Source organism: Lactuca sativa, chromosome 5 (genome assembly GCF_002870075.4).
Source record: "Lactuca sativa cultivar Salinas chromosome 5, Lsat_Salinas_v11, whole genome shotgun sequence".
NCBI classification, from domain to species: domain Eukaryota; kingdom Viridiplantae; phylum Streptophyta; class Magnoliopsida; order Asterales; family Asteraceae; genus Lactuca; species Lactuca sativa.
In genome coordinates, this window is record NC_056627.2 from 281349592 (window position 1) to 281369262 (window position 19671).

The 19671-nt window shown below is 37.4% G+C and overlaps 2 protein-coding genes across 3 annotated transcripts; one reads left to right on the forward strand and one right to left on the reverse strand.

The window, feature by feature from the left end:
• Positions 1 to 10051: 10051 nt before the first annotated feature.
• LOC111919970 (uncharacterized protein At4g28440) lies at positions 10052 to 11232 on the forward strand. The gene is made up of 2 exons (XM_023915536.3): positions 10052 to 10443; positions 10863 to 11232. Exons 1-2 carry the CDS (start codon positions 10188 to 10190, stop codon positions 11048 to 11050), a joined length of 444 nt encoding a protein of 147 aa, XP_023771304.1. The 5' UTR covers positions 10052 to 10187; the 3' UTR covers positions 11051 to 11232.
• Positions 11233 to 11341: 109 nt separating this feature from the next.
• LOC111919969 (probable aminotransferase TAT2) lies at positions 11342 to 15010 on the reverse strand. 2 transcript variants are annotated; one of them, XM_052771689.1, is made up of 9 exons: positions 14851 to 15010; positions 14633 to 14694; positions 13018 to 13291; positions 12602 to 12941; positions 12301 to 12519; positions 12167 to 12226; positions 11868 to 12023; positions 11692 to 11785; positions 11342 to 11613 (listed from the first exon to the last, which is right to left on the reverse strand). In XM_052771689.1, the coding sequence occupies exons 3-9, from the start codon at positions 13239 to 13241 to the stop codon at positions 11474 to 11476; spliced, it is 1233 nt and encodes a 410-aa protein (XP_052627649.1). In that variant the 5' UTR covers positions 13242 to 13291; positions 14633 to 14694; positions 14851 to 15010; the 3' UTR covers positions 11342 to 11473. The 2 variants fall into 2 exon arrangements, with proteins under 2 accessions (XP_052627649.1, XP_023771300.1); XM_023915532.2 differs by lacking the exon at positions 14633 to 14694 and having other exon boundaries at positions 14851 to 15009.
• Positions 15011 to 19671: the final 4661 nt, after the last annotated feature.

Here is a 19671-nt window from a genome sequence, read left to right on the forward strand (position 1 = left end):
ATCTAAGGGCGTTACACCAATAGACCTTGGCATTCCAACCTATTGGTTGTGGGCCGTGAGTATTCCATCTCGAGGATGATTGGACTCATAGTATGTGGGCATTCCAACCTATTGGTTATGGTCCTGGGGTATTCCATCCCGAGGATGATTGGACCTATAGTATGTTGGCATTCCAACCGGATGGTTGAGAGCCTGGGGTATTCCAACCCGATGGTTGACTAGACCCATAGTATGTTGTTTATGATTATATGTGTATTGTTGTGGGTATGTGTATTTTGGGGGAACCCACTAAGCTTTCGGGCTTACAACTTCAATTTATTGTTTCAGGTACATCAGGGGATCGCGAAAAGGCAAAGGCTTGATCGTACAGCTCCTCATGTTTTGTTTATGTTTCTGGGAAAACTCTGATATTATACATTTTGAAAACAAGTTTGTAATGATTTAATGGTTTTTAAATGTTTTAAAAGTTCAAATTTGACATGATTTTTATGGGTGTTACAAGTTGGTATCAGAGCCTTGGTTTGAGTGAATTGACTGAACACTCATGTGAATCCAGTCTCAAACCAAAGAAGGATTTTCAAAATAATTTTAAAATGGTTTTCAAAATTAGAAAAGGAGGATGCACAGTGTACGATCAGCCGAAGCCAGTAAGTAGACCCCAAAATACCATACGGTTATTTGATATTGTGATATGTTAGAACAACATGTTATTACTATGCTAGGGATCTTCAGAAATTGCATGATAGAATTGCTTGATTACATGATCCCTGCTAGCCTAGGGTTTTCCTTATATGAGATTGACATCGTTATTGTAGTTGCTTGTGTATGTATCACGGTTGTACATAATTAAGATCTTATAGCCTGAGAATGCTTGATTTGGCCTTATGTTCTGTTCTTGTGGATTAGGGACTTAGGGTAGGATCACATATTCGAAAGTCTATAGGGTCCAGCATTATGTATGGATAGCATACACTAGTGTTGCAGGGTTGGTGGAAGTTACATGGATGGGTGGGTTGTGTGAGGCCAATATGTCAGTCGAGAGACAGTTAGCCTTCCTTTAGGAGTGAGGTTGAGCGACCACCAGGTACATGTGTATTGTTAGGGGCGTTGTGGTGAAACTTGAGACAAATATGGGTAGGTGTGGAAGGTAGTATGGGCCCATACTACTGAAAGCACAGGACCTATACGCGTAGCAAGGAAGTCACAACCCTTAGGGTTTAGTTGGATGTGGGTCCCCTGTTATTATGTGGATTATCTGATATCTTTTGTTATGTTTTTAGAATGGTGATGACGAGACACTTTTTTGACTGGATCCGGGTCAAGATCAGGATCAGGAGACAGAGGCCAGGAGGAGCCAGCAACACCTGAGGTTGTGGTGCAGATGGGGACAGATGAGCTAGATGCCAGGATTCGAGAGATCCTGCATGATGAGATTGCCACTTTGTTTCGGGCACAACTATCAGAGATGTTTGGGTCTATTAAGACCGCCATGGTTGAGTACTTCGATGAGCGATACACAGCCCTTGCTGAGACGGTTGTCGTTGTAGCTGCATCGGCTGTAACAACGGCATGAGGAGGATTAGGAGCCAGTCGGGGCTTCCATTACAGGGAATTTGATAACACGAAGCCCCTTACTTTTTTATGGGACTCAGGACCCTATCAAGGCCATGAGGTAGGTTTTTGATGTGGAGGGGTGTTTCTTTACTTGCTCGTGTCCTACTGACCAAAAGTTTAGTTGTGCCCTGAACCTGCTGAGGTCCAGGGCCAAGGACTGGTGGAGTTTAACGACTGGGTTGTACATTGATGACCAGAGAGCTGCTGTTACTTGGGAGCAGTTCAGGGATATGTTCCATGTTCGTTACATCCCACGGGTTGAGCGAGAACAATTGGCTCAAGAGTTTTTGAGTTTGAGACAGGATGGGGAGTCGGTGACGGAGATCACCCGCATGTTCACAGAGAGGGCGATGTTCTGCACAGATTTTGCTTCCGAGCAGGCTCAGATGACACGTTATCTGAGCATGCTCAAGACTGACATTCGACAATTTGTGTCTACCTAGCGATGTGATAATCTTCTGGATTTACAGGAGGCCGCGAGGCGGCGTGAGTTGGAGATTGAGTTGCAGTTGAGCGAGCAGTGGCATGCCCCAACACAGTCGCAGCCAGCGCCAAAGCGGTCTAAGACCGCTGATACTAGGACTGGGGGACAGCCATGTCGCACTTGTGGGAAGTGCGGAAAGGATCATTCAGGGACGTGACGATCAGGGAGTGGGTGCGACCGATGTGGCAAGCAGGGCTATCTGGTCAGGGACTGCAAGTAGCAGACTCCGACTCTTGGAGTCAAACTTTGTTATCTTTTTGATCAGGTGGGCCATATGATGGCCCAATGTCCTCTACTAGCCTCCAAGCTCGCACAGGCTCCAGCGCCAGCTACATTGAGGATTGTGGATGGGAGGCTAGTTAAGGCAGAGCCTCTAAAGGCTCAGGGGCGTGCCTTCCAGCTTACAGCCGACGAGGCCAGGGCAACACTGGACGTGGTTGCTGGTACGTTTCTATCCTTTATTTCTTTTATTATATATGTTTTATGCTTATATGTTGTACTTGTGATTAGGTATGTTTTTAGTGAACTCTTTTCCTGCATTGGTTTTATTTGACTCGGGGGCGAGTCGGTCGTTTGTATCGCAGACATTTAGTAAGGAGTTAAGTGTGCCAGTAGGCGAGCTAGAGTGTCCGTTGCGAGTCTCCATCGCCAACAAACACGGGGTTTCTGCTTCTTCAGTCTACCGAGGATGTGAGTTGGAGATCTTTAGGGTATCCTTCCCAATAGACTTGATTTTGATTCCCATGGGGGAGGTGTGCATGATTGTGGGTATGGACTGGCTTATTTGATTCGGTGCCATGATTGATTGCGAGGGTCAGCGGGTGGTAGTTCGAACCCCAAGTGGGGGAGAACTGATTGTATATGGCGAGGGCACCAGAGTGGGATCAGGGTTTTGTTCAGCTACCATGTCTCGGCAGTATATTCAGCACGGGTGTGCAAGTTAGCCAGCATATGTGGTGGATACGCGGGTCAGGGATCAGACTCCAGTTTCAGAGGTTCCTATGGTTAGAGAGTTTGTTGACGTGTTCCTGGAGGAGTTACTAGGGATACCTCTGGAGAGGAAGGTTAAGTTCTGGATCAACCTGGTGCCGGGTGCGGCCCTTATCGCCAAGGCACCGTACCGATTGGCGCCACCCGAGATGCAGGAGCTGTCATCACAGCTGCAGGAACTACTGGGCAAGCAGTTCATTCGACCGAGCAGTTCTCCATGGGGAACACTGATCCTCTTCATCAGGAAGAAGGACGGTTCGCACCGGATGTGCATAGATTATAGGGAATTGAACAAGTTGACAGTGAAGAACCGATATCCACTCCCGAGGATAGATGATCTATTTGATCAGTTACAGGGTGCATCTTGGTTTTCCAAGATAGACTTGAGGTCGCGATATCATAAGGTCCGGGTCAGAGAGGAGGACATGGAAAAGACCGCGTTCCAGACTCGTTATGGAGATTATGAGTTTGTGGTGATGCTGTTTGGGCTCACCAACACACCAACAATATTTATGGACCTGATGAATCGGGTCTGCAGACCGATGCTTGATCGCTCGGTCATCATGTTTATAGATGATATATTGGTGTATTCCACGACCTGAGAGCAACATGAGGAGCTCCTTAGGGAGTTGTTGGGAGTTATGAGACGGGAACGGCTGTATGCCAAGTTCTTGAAGTGTGAGTTTTGGTTATGAGAGGTCCAGTTCCTCGGACATATCATTAACCAGGAGGGGATTTTGGTCGACCTAGCCAAAATCAAGGCAGTCATGTAGTAGGAGGTGTCGAGATCTCCTTTAGACATCAAGAGTTTTATGGGGTTAGCAGGGTACTACCGGAGACTCATACTAGATTTCTCCAAGATTACAGTACCCCTCACTCTTCTGATGAGGAAGGGGATGGATTTCCAGTGGGGCCCTAAGCAACAGAGGGCATTTGAGACCCTCTGACAGCATTTGTGTGCGGCTCCAGTTTTGACTCTCCCGAAGGGATTTGAGGATTTTGTGGTGTTCTGTAATGCATCCATCACAAGTTTGGGGGCGATCCTCATGTAGAGAGGATAGGTCATAGCCTACGCATCGTGATAGCTGAAGCTGCATGATACGAGATACCCTACGCATGATCTGGAGTTGGTAGCGGTGGTATTTGCTCTCACGATTTGGAGACATTACCTCAAAGGGGCCCACTCCATATACACGGATCACAAGAGCCTGAGACACATCATGGATTAGCCGAACCTGAACATGAGACAACGCATGTGGCTAGATGTAGTCAATGACTACGACTACGAGATCCTTTACCACCCCGGTAAAGCAAATGTGGTGGCGAACGCTTTGAGCCGGAAGTCAGCTAGGTCTTCCACCCCAACAGTATGTATGAGGATAGCGTTGGATTCTCTGCTTGTGAGTTTGATCAGGGATGCTCAAGTTGAGGGCATGCGACCAGAGAACTGGAAACTGGAGAGGATTAAGGGTGAGAATACCTGGTTTTTGCAGGATAGTCGGGGATTATTGACCCGATGTGGTCGGGTATGGGTTCCGATGTCTGGTGGGGTCAGACAGACAGTGATGGAGGAGGCTCATAAGTCTCACTTCTCTATTCACCCGGGGGACACCAATATGTACCGGGACTTGAGCTTGAGTTACTGGTGGCTGTGCATGAAGCGAGAAATCGCTTGGTATGTCGAGAGGTGCTTGACCTATAGGATGGTCAAGGCCGAGCATCAGAGACCGCATGGCATGCTGCAGTCCCTGGAGATTCCCATGTGGAAATGGGAACAAATCACGAAGGACTTCATTACCAAGCTGTCGAGGACGACGAAGGGGTTTGATGCTATATGGGTCATCGTGGATTGGTTGACCAAGAGTGCCCATTTCTTGGCTATACAGGAGAGTTCATTGGCCGATAAGTTGGCCGACATGTATGTCCACGAGATCGTCGCTTGCCACGGGGTTCCGGTCTCCATTGTTTCCGACCGGGATGTTAGATTTACCTCCCATTTCTGGCAGAAGTTCCACGAAGAACTGGGCATGCGGCTGCACTTTAGCACAACATTTCATCCGCAGACCGACAGTCATAGTGTGCGGACCATTCAGACCCTCGAGGATATGTTGAGGGCGTGTGTCATTGACTTCGGTGGGAACTGGGATTCCCACCTACCCCTTGCAGAGTTCGCCTACAACAACATCTATCATTCCAGCATTGGCGCCCTGCCTTTCGAGTTGTTGTATGGGCGGAGATGTCGCACCCCAGTTTGTTGGGGTGAGGTCGGACATAGGGTGATGGGACGGATGGAGGTAGTCTTGTAGACTATCGAGAAGATTCATCAGGTTAGGCAGCGACTGCAGACCGCTCAGAGTCGGCAGAAGAGTTACGCCGACAGACGCCGATCTGAGTTAAAGTTACAGGTTGGTGACGTGGTACTCCTGAAGGTCTCTCCCTGGAAGGGTGTGATCCGCTTTAGGAAGAGGATAAATTGGGTCCCCGATACATTGGGCCATTCATGATCGTTTCCAGGGCTGGCAAGGTGGCATACAGGTTAGAGCTACTGGAGGAGCTCAGTCGGATCCACAACACCTTTCACGTTTCGCAATTGTGAAAGTGCATTGTGGATCAAGAGGCAATGGTGTCGTTGGATGATATTCAGGTCGATGAGCGTCTGAATTACGTGGAAAGGCCAGTGGCTATACTAAAGAGGAAGATGAAGGTTCTATAGAACAAGGATATACCTTTGGTAAAGCAGTGGGAGCATCGGAGGGGATCCGAGTGGATGTGGGAGCCCGAGTCTGAGATGCGGGAACATTACCCGGATCTATTTACCACAATCGACTTCGAGGACGAAGTCTAGGTCAAGTGGGGGAGAATTGTAACATCCCTAGATTTTTCAGGTATTTCCGAACCCTCTTCTATCATTATATGGTCATTTGTAGTCATTGGGGTTGGAAGTGTATAGCCAAGATAAGTTTAAGGGCCAAAGTTGCAACCTTAGGCCAAGAAGGAGTACGCTTCACGTACATAAGAGTACACTAAGCGTACTAAGGTCCACCTTAGTATGCTGGGCATAACTTGTGTATGTTGGGCGTACTAATGTCTGGTTGAAACCCTAATATTTCGGGTTGGGGCTATATAAACATCCTTATGGCTCACTTTCTCTCATCATTCTCAGCCTCCATTTTCAGAAATGTCCCAAACCCTAACTTTTTGTGTGAGTGTGAGTTGGTGTGTGTTTTGAGCTTTTGAAGGTGAAGTCATTGCATCAAGTAGTTGGAGAAGGAAGGCCAGCTTGTAGATCTGAAGTTTTCTTATGCTTTAGGAACTCCAAAAGGTAAAAAGCTTCTAGCTTGGCAACTATTTTGAGTAGATCTTGTATTATTTTTGGTTCTTGGCACATTTCTTGTCCCAAAAACCCCAATATGGTGCATGATGCATCTTGGTCATATTAAGTTGTCCTTCCAGACCCTAGAAAGGGTCCTAAGTGATAAAAATAAGGTCCCAATAGATGAATGTGTCCCATGCATGGAATAAGAAGGTCTTAATGGATTAAGACCAAGTATTAAGAGTTTTTTGGACATCAAAGTGATAAAGTCCGCGACTCTATGGGTCCTAGGCACGTTAGGTCTTTGGATCTGAAGTTTGGTCTTAAGTGCTTAAGTCATTAAGCACTTAATAAGGTTTTGGCAAAACACTGCGCACGCCCAACGTAAATCCAGTACGCCAACATACTGTGTCAACTACCCCGATGGTGGTCAACATCAGAGTGAGTACGCCCTACGTACGTCCTCTGTTAGGCCTTTGACTTTTAGGTTTTGAGTTTTGGACTGTTTATAGACTAATTGGGTTTGGGCCTTTGCTGGACTTTATGAATATAATGTTTTGGGCCAATTTTTTATAATAGATCTTGGGATTAGGACCAATTAGGGATTTGGGCCCAATTTGGTAAATTGGGCCAATAATGGGCTTTATAAGTGGACTTTCAAGTTAAGGACTTGGTATTAGGCTTTGGCCCAATAAAGAGGATGGACTTAATGAGTGGTGTGGACACTTAGTCAAGAAGGTTATTTTGGGTATTAACTTAGTATTTATTATGTGATAGTTCGAGATTCTCGGTGAGACAGCAGCCAGAGATTTACAGTATTTCGACACTACTTGCGAGGTGAGTTTTCCTCATTATACTCAAGGGTCTAAGGCACCAAGGCCGACCCTTTTTGGATTGTTATCCTGATATGTTATGCTAGTATGATCCATTAGATTATTATCCCCGTAGATAGGATGTTATATGTTGCTATGATCCGTTAGATCAGTATCCTGGTAGATAGGATGTTATATGTTGCTATGATCCGTTAGATAAGTATCCTAGTAGATAGGATGTTATATGCTGCTATGATTTGTTATATCAGTATCCTAGCTGATAGGATGTTGCTATGTTGTTATGATTTGTTAGATCGGTTTGTTTGTCTATAGACTGTTATGTGATTATCTGTTATATATGCACATATTTGTTTGGCGGTTGAGGCTTATCTGCTTTGTGCGAAAGCCAATAGACCTAGACATTCCAACCTATTGGTTGTGGGCCGTGAGTATTCCATCCTGAGGATGATTGGACTCATAGTATGTGGTCATTCCAACATGTTGGTTGTGGGCCTGGGGTATTCCATCTCGAGGATGATTGGACCCATAATATGTTGGCATTCCAACCGGATGGTTGAGGGCTTGGGGTATTCCAACCCGATGGTTGACTGGACCCATAGTATGTTGTTTATGATTATATGTGTAATGTTGTGGGTATGTGTATTTTGGGGGAACTCACTAAGCTTTCGGGCTTACAGCTTCAATTTATTGTTTCAGGTACACCAGGGGATCGCGGCAAGGCAAAGGCGTGATCGTACAACTCCTAATGTTTTGTTTATGTTTATAGGAAAACTTTGATATTATACATTTTGAAAACAAGTTGGTAATGATTTAATGGTTTTGAAATGTTTTTAAAAGTTCAAATTCGGCATGATTTTTATGCGTGTTACAATATAAAGGCTCATATCTTCATATATGATTCATCAGAGTGACCTAATGGATAAAGTTTCCGACTTTATCCATTCCAAGGGCTATATCTATCCTAATTTACAACCCTAACTTGATTAAGTCCAATAAAGCTCATAATTCGTTGCATGGTTAAATATGAAAACAAGCAAACACAATTTTCTTCTTTCCAAAATCTAGATTAATACACATTTGCCATTCAAAGTTCTAGAGTTGCTCAAACTCAAAGAACATAAGGTTAAAATGACAACAAGTGACCAAAAACTCAAACAACTCTTAGATCTAAACATCGAGTTGGATAAAGTTGAGATCTTGAAGACGTGCAATATAGAAGTAAGGATAAGCAGATGGTTTCTTGAGCCTTGAACTCTTGAGAGCTTCTTAGCCCACCCAAAAGATTCAAGAACAACAACACATGGACATGGAGTTAGGGTTTCAAGCTGAGAGAATGTAGGCTATGTTGGAAAGAATATCTAAGATCATTAACTAGTTGGTAATATTTTTAAACAATAACAAGGTCCTTTTGTGTTGCCCTCGAAACACAAATGATAAATTGAAAGAAATAGATACAAAGAGAAAATAAGTTTATTAATTTATTATTGATTAATAAATTAATCATAAAATATTTTAGAATTGGTCATCTTTTGGCTCTAAAATCTTGTGGCATTTCCATGCTTTTTTTATTTTACTATTTGTCCCTCAATTTTTTCATTGCCATTTTGGTAGAACTTTCAAAGTTAGTTGTTAGTTTTGGTGCAAAGGTTTTTTGGTTTTCATTTTTTTGGGTTCTTACGGGTTTTTGTTTACATTTTTTCTTATATTGAACTCAGTTATCTATAAACCTTCATGCATGTCAAAATTTATCCATTCATTGTGCAGTTATTTTATATATAGTTGTGATTGATTTCATAAATTGTCATATAATTATTTTAATTTAATGATCTGTACAGAAAAATCAATACTTTAGTTTTAATTATATTCTCACATGAAAATATGATGGTTAGTCTGGCTTGTAATAAATACTAAATAGAGAAATTATGTACGTACTCTCTCAATTGCTTTGTATACACCTTGTAAGTGGAATAATGTGTATGTACCCCATGATTTGTCAAAACCAATATTTTACGATTACATAGAATCAATCACATAGTTTTTAGTTTTAGGAAAGACAATTTATAATTATGTTTAATACTTACGAAGATTTATATAAATGATATTTTAAGCTAGAATGATAAATTTTTAAGTAATTTCGTAATGTAGAAAAAACCAATTATAAAAGTTACAATACACTTATTTTAGTGAATTATATATATATATATATATATATATATATATATATATATATATATATATATATATATATATATATATATAGAGAGAGAGAGAGAGAGAGAGAGAGAGAGAGAGAGAAAAGGTTCATATGAAAATACATACATATGATTATCAAAAATACTATAACTTATACTTATGAGCACATCTAATCTTTATATAAAGAAATCAATAACTAAATATAACAAAGTTTGAGAGCTTAAGTAAAAAGAAAAATATACATGGTCCAACCAAACTCTAACTATTTTCACTTACACTTAAAAATTACCTCCAATTGTAACATTTTATTTATAGTAGCATTTATAGTAGCTCCTCTGCAATCTTTGATCCCTGGGGAATATTGCAGTCACTTATTTAATTTGCTGGATTATTTGTTTTGCCAACTTTTCTATTTTAAATATTTACAATCTTTTAAATCATTTTTATTTAAAATAAAATAAATTATTAATTGATGATACCTATAATACAAAAAATATTAGAAAAATAATAATGGTTCAACCCGACCATGTTCGTATGGATCCATAGGCCCATATATCATAACGGGTCAAAGGCCCATGTATCTAAATATAGCACTGGAATACGAAAAGAGTCGGGAAATGGAGAGGTTCCCGAAATAGTAGTTGCGTAAAGATTCGTCAAATATGCAGTGCAGTAACAGCAGTTTGAAAGGGAAACGATCAGAGCCCCGTCGGAGATACGATTACGATCGCTTGTTGAATTCACATCCACCACTGTTCCGATGGCTACAAACAACTCAGAGGCTCAAGGATCGTCGGCTCCGGTTAAACCAGCTCTTCGAAAGCCGGTGTTTACTAAGGTCGACAACCTTAAACCGGGAACTACAGGTCTGACACTCGTTGCCAAGGTGCTTAGCTCCGAAATTGTGTTGCAGAAGGGACGTGCTGTGTCTCCTAATCTCCGTAATGTTCGCATTGCTGAATGTCTCGTCGGTGATGAAACCGGAACCATTCTCTTCACTGCTCGCAACGATCAAGGTAACGTCGCGTTGTGTTTTTTATTTATTATTATTTCTGTGTTGCAAAACCCTAGAAAATAGAGCGATCGGATCATATTGTGTTAATGCTACGACCCTTCGTTTTGAGTTTTTACTTTCATTTGTGATGATGTGACTTTTTAAACCCTAGGCATGATTTCGTGATTCACCGTTCATGTTTAGCAAACCGTGATTCGAAACATCACTTCCATGACATGGTTGTTGTTTTGAGTTTGTTTCTCTATGTTACTACTTACTCCCACCATTTGTAGTCAACTTTTGACTTTGTAGGGTCAATTGAGCCATTTCCTAACTCTCAAGTCTGCGGATAACTACATAGAAGTTATTAGAGAAAAACATTTGGGGATAAGAAACAAGAAGCAACTTTGTATAACAATCTTTGCTCATTCTGTTTTACAGTTGATCTTATGAAACCTGGTGCTGGTGTCATCATTCGAAATGGAAAGATTGACATGTTCAAGGGGTCGATGAGGCTTGCTGTTGACAGGTGGGGTCGTATTGAGGTAACTGATCCTGTCACATTTGAAGTTAAAGAGGACAACAATCTTTCTCTTGTGGAGTATGAGCTTGTAAGTGTTGCCGAATAGGTAACCCATCTTTCTTATGCTTAATTATGCTGATAGCCTGATATACTACGGGTATGGATCAGAATAGAAACATGGATCTCTCCGCTTTATTATCAAAAACATATTACTATGGTGGGATCTTGATTGGGGGAATGTTTTGGCTATTCTGTTTATACATATATCATATAACTATTAGATCTTCATTGCTCTCATGTTAATTTACCTCAAGGTTTTCTTTCAATATCTCTTGATGCAATATTTGAGTGATTAAACAAATATAAACCATGATTGGATTAACAAAAGCACGATCAATGAACATGTGATGGGCTAATTCTTTATACCTTATGTGCGCATAAAAACACGCACATTTAAAGTGAAAGACACACATGATTGGATTACATTGACTGACTATGCAGTAAAAAAATATGTATTGATTGAATTATGTTATATCAAATCAATATGAACCTTTTGTTGATGAGAATGCTTTAGGCAAAAAGACTTCACTCTATCAAGAGCTTCTTCAAGAGAAGATGGATCTGCAGCAAAAGTTACACGAACCCAGTTTTTCAAACCTACAGTAAGACCTGCAAAACCCAAAAAGAAACATATTTATTAGCTCATTTCTAAAATTCAACAAAATGTTACTAAAGAATTGTAATCACCTGGAAGAAGAATCACAGATTCTTCTTTGGCTAGCTTGAAACAGAAGTCAATATCATCACTAATATCTTTTAGTAAAGGAACATTTAGTTTAACCTACACAAAACAAAAGAAACATTTTTAACAAAATGATAAAGTATTTACCATTAAATTTAAACCAAAACACCTAAACCTTTACCATAACAGCCATAGCTCCCTGTGGTTTTTGTGGGCATGTCAAACAAGGGATTTCTTGAATTTTCCTGAAACAAATATCTGAAGTGTTCTTCAGTATGCTAAGAGTTCTTGTAAAGAACACTTCTTTCGTATCCTCAAGGATCCGAGGAACAGCTGCCTGAAACATTAAAAAAATGTTTTCTTAATCAATATTAAATATAAAAAACTTATGAAAATGGAAGTTAGGTGACAACTTAAGGTGAACCATGTGGAAGTTACACAAAGCATTAAATGTAGAAAGAAATAGTATAAAAGAAGCACCTGAATAAAAGTTGCTGGACCACCACATATATCAAAGTACTTCTTTAGGCGCTCAATGTTCTGAGAAAACAAGAAAAGTTATTTTACAATTCAAAATATTTATAATTTAAAAAAAAAGAAAAGGTGTTTAGTACCTTAGCATTCTTGAAGATGCCATTAGGATCAGCTGTAACAAACCACCCTAGCCTCCAACCTGGCACTATCCATCTTTTTGACAATGAACCAAGTGTAAGAATAGGAACCATTGACCCAAAAACACCCATAGCCACAAAAGGGTTTTCCCCAAAAGCTAAATGCCCATAAACTTCATCTGCTATAACAAGAATTTTATGCTTCTTTGCAGTTTCTGCAATCTAACATGAACCTCAAATCAATATCTTTAAGGAGGGTCTGTTTGGTATGGAATTACATATGCATATTATATTTAGTATCTACCTTTTTTAAATGTTGATAAGTGTAGACATTGCCACAAGGATTCCCGGGGTTTATGATAACAATTGCAACCGTATTGTGATCGACCAATGCATTGACTTCTTCCAAGTCAACCTCCCATTCTTTTTCTGGAATAAGATTAAAATGTCGAATTTCTACGTTTCTAAAAGCTGCGCAAAGTTCATAAATTGGGAATCCTGGTTTTGGAACTAAAATATTTGCATTTGGTTTAGCTAGAATCGATATAGCAACTTCTATAGCTTGTGTGCAGCCAGCTGTTATGTAAACATCATCAGGGGTTAGTTTATACGGGAGATCTTTCGATAAATATTCCGATATTGCCCTGAAAATAAACATAAACAAAGAACAAAACTAAGTTTTTTTTTAAAAAAAAAAAAAAGTAAAAAAAGAAAACTTACTTTCGCGTTTGTGGGAGGCCAATAGTGGGTGAATAGCCATTGAATTTGTGGGATTCAAGAGTTTGAAGTACAGAATCTTGAACAAGATGAGTAGTGGTGAAGCAAGAATAGGCTGTTGGGTCTCCCATTCCTAAAGAGATTACTCTCTTCTTGTTCTTTTCATCAAGACATGACATTAAAATACCCAGGATACCCTTTATGGTTATGTTTGTTGGTGTCTGCATCTTGAAACTGATGGGGGTATACTTGTCTTTGCAACAATATATGCTATTTACTATACAAGGTAACAAGATGTAACTTGGGTGTTATACTGGGTAAAAAAAAGTGTGATGAGTGTTGACTATGTTGATACTACGAGATAAGTACATTGCTACGTGGTGTAATTTGATATCTTGATTTTTTTTTTTTTATAATTTTATAATTTTTTATTAGTTCTTTATTGTTTAATTAAAGTAATATATTAATTACAATTACTTTAGGCAATTTTTGATCTGTTTTTTAGCTTCTTTTTATTTTGATAAAGAGAACTTAAATCGACTACTATATAAATCACATGTATGTAGTATGTATCATAGAAAATTAAAAGTTCATGCAAAAAAAATACAAACATCTAGAGTTACATTAAATAGCAAATGAAAACATGTAAAAAATGATGGATACATTTTTTCGACTTTTTTCATCTGTTTTTCTACTTTTATAAGTTTTTAATTAAGTTTAAATTAAGAACTTTATGTTTGTTTAAAGAGCAAACTATATAAAAATCATTGTAGTTTCAGAATTTTTTTGGTTCAACACTCCAATTTTTTTTATATAATCATAAAACATTTATTAAAAAAAAAAATCAGTGTAACCTGGTATGCGTGGTTCTCTAAGGTAAAATATAGAAAACTACTCCAGTTTTGCGTTTATTGGTTTTATAATTGTAACACATTTTCTCTCGTTTAACCACAAAAACTTCATTTTTCTAAAAAGAACCCACCATAATAAAGACAAAAAGCATAATTTTTTTTTTTTTTTTTTAATTTTAATTTCTGGAATTTATTATGTTTGGCATATAGATCTTAGGAGCTTCAAGAAAAAACTCGGAAAAAAATCAATACGAGCTGTAAGGTTTTTGCTTTAATTTTTATTTGAAACAAAATGCTCCTTACTAAAAGTTACTTCAATGAGCTTTTTGGGAGCTTTTATTTTCCACTTTTTGAACATTTTATTTGAAACAAAATATTTATAATCCAAAAACTATTTCAATGAGTCGTTAAGAATTTTTATCTTCCAGTTTTTCAGCTTTACAAGTTAATTTTTCAAAAATGTTCCACACAAAAACCGAATATGAATTATAGGAGGTCAAGGATACTTACGTGACGACTCTTCGTATCTTATGCAAAGACTGAAAAAACCCCCTTTTTTTTTATTCCAAAATTGACATTCCAATAAAATAGGGAAAACCTTTATATCATGTTATAAATATAGGTATTGTTTTTATGGTTATAAATCATAAAAAATATCATCACGTGGTTAAACTGAAAAAATACTAAACTATTCTGGTTAATGTCAAGTTAAACATCAAAATATAGAATAATCAATGGCTAAGAATAATATTAATAGGGTAACTTACTTTACTTGATTATGCACGAGTTAGTTGAAACATCCGCTTTATAGAAGCCAACTGTAAACGATCTACGAATTCTATAAAAGTGAATTTTTATATTTACATGGAAACAAAAGCAAACTTTGTTTATAGAAGAACCTTTAAAACGAAAACACCTTGATTTAAGCGGTTTTATGTTTGTTTATGGTGAAGAGAAGGGAAGAGACTAAGAGAGTGGAACATACCTTACGATAGAAATATTAAGGGAAGGAATTACCAATTTGGCTTTCAAACTCCAAAAAATTAAATGTGTGAGCGATGATGCATCTCGTTGCATTGCATGTTGTATATATAAATATAAATATAAAATAATATATACCCAAAGAGAAAGAAAGCGGTTCGATTTTACTGACGATAACTCCACGACACTTGGGAAGGATTGGATAACGTTTCATCCTACAAATCAAACCCCGCATGAGTCAGCACACATGTCACATGATAAGCCTAACATATCAACAATGCATCACCAATCCAATACGTCTCTCCCACTCCTACTACGAAGCTATTTCATATATTTCGCTAAAAATATTTAAGTAATTGTCATTAGCTATATGCAATAACAACTTTTATATCTTAAAACAAAAGGTTGTGTAAAAATTGTTATTATCTTGTACTACATAAAATAGACAACAGTTATAGTTAGATCGTTCAACTTTTTTAACTCATAATATATTATTATTTTGATTTGATATTAGAAATAAATAAGAAAGATGATCAAATAGTTGTATATTAGTTTTTGAGAGCTGAAAAATAAGAAAATTCAACTAGTGTCGTAAAAAATAATCATATTATTTGAATTGTTATAAGATAACATAGGTTTAACATTAAATAAAATAAAATAATATTAATGAAATTTGTGGTTATTAACTTAATATATAAATAAATAAACCATAGTGAAAAAAAACATATTCCTTTTTAGGCTTATTGCTAATAAATATCTTAAATATTTCCATAAATAAAAAATTTATTAATTTAATATCAAAATAAAATAAACAATAATAAAATTTCATCAACAATGTTAAATATAATAAAATGAAACATTGTCTGATACAGATATGCAAATTTTCTATTTTAGACTTTTTGCTAATGAACTTCAATTATTGTTTTAACATTAAAACATTTTATTTTTCAAACAGAGATTTTAACTAACTACAACTCAAAAGATACAAATATGATGGTTTCAAACATATTTTGAGTTCGGAAAAAAAAAGAAAATAAAAAGCCCTTAAAATATATAAATTTCATCATTTTTTATAACAACTCAATAATTGGAAAAAAAAAAATATTTGTACTAACATCTACATATAACATTTTTTATTATAAAAAATTTATACATACACGATCCCTAAATAATCGATACATATGTATAATAAAATCCATAAAAACTGTGGATTTATTTAACAGATAAACCTTAGACGGTCGTCCCTATTGTCTAACATCTGAAACAAGTGTGAATATAAGTGAAAAGTTGATTAATTACATTTATTTTTTTGTATGAATATATTAAGTCTTTCATCTTCTAATATGATCCTTAAAAAACTACAAAAAGTAATAAAGTTTGTGTCATTTTTTTTTCAAAAATATAAAAAAGTTACTTATTTGAACGGAATAGCATTTTAATATTAAAACTCATAAAATTTCAACTAAAAGTTATTTAGCATTCAACTATTAGTACTTAGAAGATTTTGTTAAACAATTATGATAGTTATTATTAATATTTGTTAGCATCATCTCATAATATGTTAAAAATAATGATCTGGTAGTGATTATGAAAGAACATACATCAATATTAAAATTTAAAAAAATTGACATTTTTAATTTTACACATTGAGTTTATAAACTAAAGTAATACAAATGGTTTTTTTGTGGTGATTAATTTAAAATTTTAATAAATAAACAATAATAAAGATTCATTTTAATATCCTTACATGTAACACACGCAAGATAGGGTTAGACGATTTAAGAATAATAAGATAATTATCTGTCACGGTGATAAACAGATATTGCTGATAGAAGATTATTTACGATAAATAATCTAAACGAAAGTTATAGTAGTCGTTAAAGCGAAACCGTGCATATAGAGGACATCCAAATCCGACTTCATGTGAGGAAGTTATGATTTTTTAAAGTTTCAGCGCAACAATATACGACACAGAAACCGAAATTAAGATCGGTCAATTGTTAGGAAAAACAATCTAAAAGAGAGTTGAATATCTCATCAATACCTATCCGTCGATATAAAGATAATCGAGAACGGATGTCGTATAGAAGAGTTATGATTTTCACATGGACTTTGACACTCTAAGCCTGTTAAAAATATACCTTTAAAATTAAAATTAGAATTAGCCGACAGAGTCTAAACAGAAGTTGTAGAACTCTTCGATAGCTACGCATGGACCTGACATGTGGAAGAAAATGGCAGGATCAACGTTGCTCAACTTGCGTGGCACGCCTCTTCTCTCCGCGACGTGCGTCTATCCAGCTATAAATACCGCCTCAAATTTCTTCATTTCTAATCCCAAACTCTCTTATCTCTTTGAAAACTCTCTGGTTCTTAAGCTCCAAATTTTCTAGACATCTGAACCTTTTTATCCAGACTTTATGGTAGCTAGAAGCTCAACTAGTAGAAGCTCTTGAGTCGGAGTCCTGCCAGTACAATCTCCCGATTTTCGCTAGAAAATCTATATAAGTTAAGCTACACTTATATCGCTTTCGGTTTATATATATATATATATATATATATATATATATATATATATATATTCGTTGTTATGAATTTATAAATAAGATTTATCAGTGATACCAAATCATTATATTGATTGATCTACTTACGAGAGTAATGTCTAGGCTGTATTTAGTGAGGTGTTTAAAGTGAGATTTCTTAACAATATAATTTGTATACAAAACGAACCCTACCTTCAATACGATCATACCTGGTAGTTCTTTACTTGAAAGATCTTGATGTAGACAGTGATATTAGTGAGGAATCTAGACTATCATTAGTCACCATAAACATAAGACTAAGACTTAGTGACATTCATACCTAGGTCACATCAAGGGAAGAGTCAAGGTGTTAGGCAGAGCGTTGTGCTTATGTGCAAAGATGTTATATGTTAGATGACATGTTATAAAGATAAATTCATATGATTTATACCGTATATGTATTTCTAAGAAAGATTCTTGCAGCTTCGGCGCTCACCTTACTATACTAAAACTACAAAAAGAAAAGTCGAATCATGACTCACGAGGGACAGAAATGCTCGGGGGATAAGATTTACACTATATTTTAATACGTAAATATGCTATTAAAAATTATAACTCGTTCATACGAACTCTGTTTTTGACGTTATTTATATTCACGCATAGCTATCGACGAGATCTACAACTTTCGTTTAGACTCCGTCGGCTAATTTTGAATTTATATTTTTGTCCACATTTTTATAAAATTAAATGATTTTGCTAAAATCATAATTTTCTCGTACGGACTCCGTTTTTGACATTGTTTTCTCAAAATTCCTATTTTAAGGAGTACTACGATTTTCTTTTTGGTCGCATTAGCTAAAAGTCAACCATTCTTTTCGTAGCTTTTTACGTCATACATTCGTTGTACGCGACTAACTTTTATATCTTCTAAAAATCATATCTAATTCATACGAAGTTGGATTTCTACGAAATTTATATTTTTGGGATCGCGAAGACGTGTACTTTCTATATATATATATATATATATATATATATATATATATATATATATATATATATATATGTGTGTGTGTGTGTGTGTATGTGTGTGTGTGTGTTTTGGCGCACTTATTTTTACGATTTACGGACGATTCAACTAATTTTTCCTATTTTATTATATTATAATGATCATGAAACATATAATATTCACATAATTCTTCTTTATTAAATCAAGTAGGTTACATGTAACATCCAGATTCCCATGTATATTATTTTATTCATTTATTTTGGAGTTTGTGGAGGAACTCGGTGAGTTGGTGCTTAGACTCGCCGAGTAGGGTCGCGAATTCTCATCCGGATTGATGACCGGACTCGGCGAGTTCATGGGTGGACTCGGCGAGTCCGCGCTGTTTAATGAAACCCTAATCTCTCGGGTTTGGGACCTATTTAAAGGCCCTTAGGGCCGTCATTTGCGATTATCAGTCCCTTGAGAGAAACCCTAGAGTGCTTGTGCGTTTTGGGAGAGAGAGGAAGCCATTGTTGACCTTTGAAGTATTGTTTAGCAAGGAGAAGGAGGTTCTAGCCAAGAGGAAGCAAAGGAGGTTGACATTATGTGGATTTGGAGCTCAGAGCATCACATTTGAGGTAATAATTTGGCTTTCCTTCTGTTGTTATGATGATCATATGGATTTAGGGTTTCTTGGACCCTTTATTGGTTAGATTTGATGTCCAATTAGTCCCTATTTGTGATGAGGCTGTAGATCTGGATCCATAGAGGTCCAGAGAGCCTTACTCATCAAGCTTCATGAAGATCAATGGGGGTTTTGACCATGGGTTATGATATTTGGGGCTAAAACATCATATAGGATCAAATAGATGTTGTTTGTGCATCAAGATATGGACTTTACGTGATTATCATGCTTGGGAAGGTCAGATCTATGGATTAATGGAACAGATCTGACCTCAGGAGGTCAGTTGGGTTTGTGCATGGGATGGACTCGCCGAGTCCAAGAACAGACTCGACGAGTAGGGTTTGGGTTTCCCCGTAAATCACACAGTTGGTGACTCGCCGGGTTGGGGAATGACTCGGTGAGTCAGAAGGGATCTAGAGGACGTGAGTACGCGATAGAACTCGCCGAGTTGCCCGAAGGCACTCGACGAGTCGGGTCAAAGGTTAACCGTTGACCAGTGTTGAGCAGGGTTGACTAGTGTTGACTTGATAGTATTAGTCAAACAAAGTCAGGAAAGTATTAATGAGAGTTGTACTTATGATACAGGAGGACGATAGGTCGGGAGATTGGGCACGAGTGATTATCCGACATCAG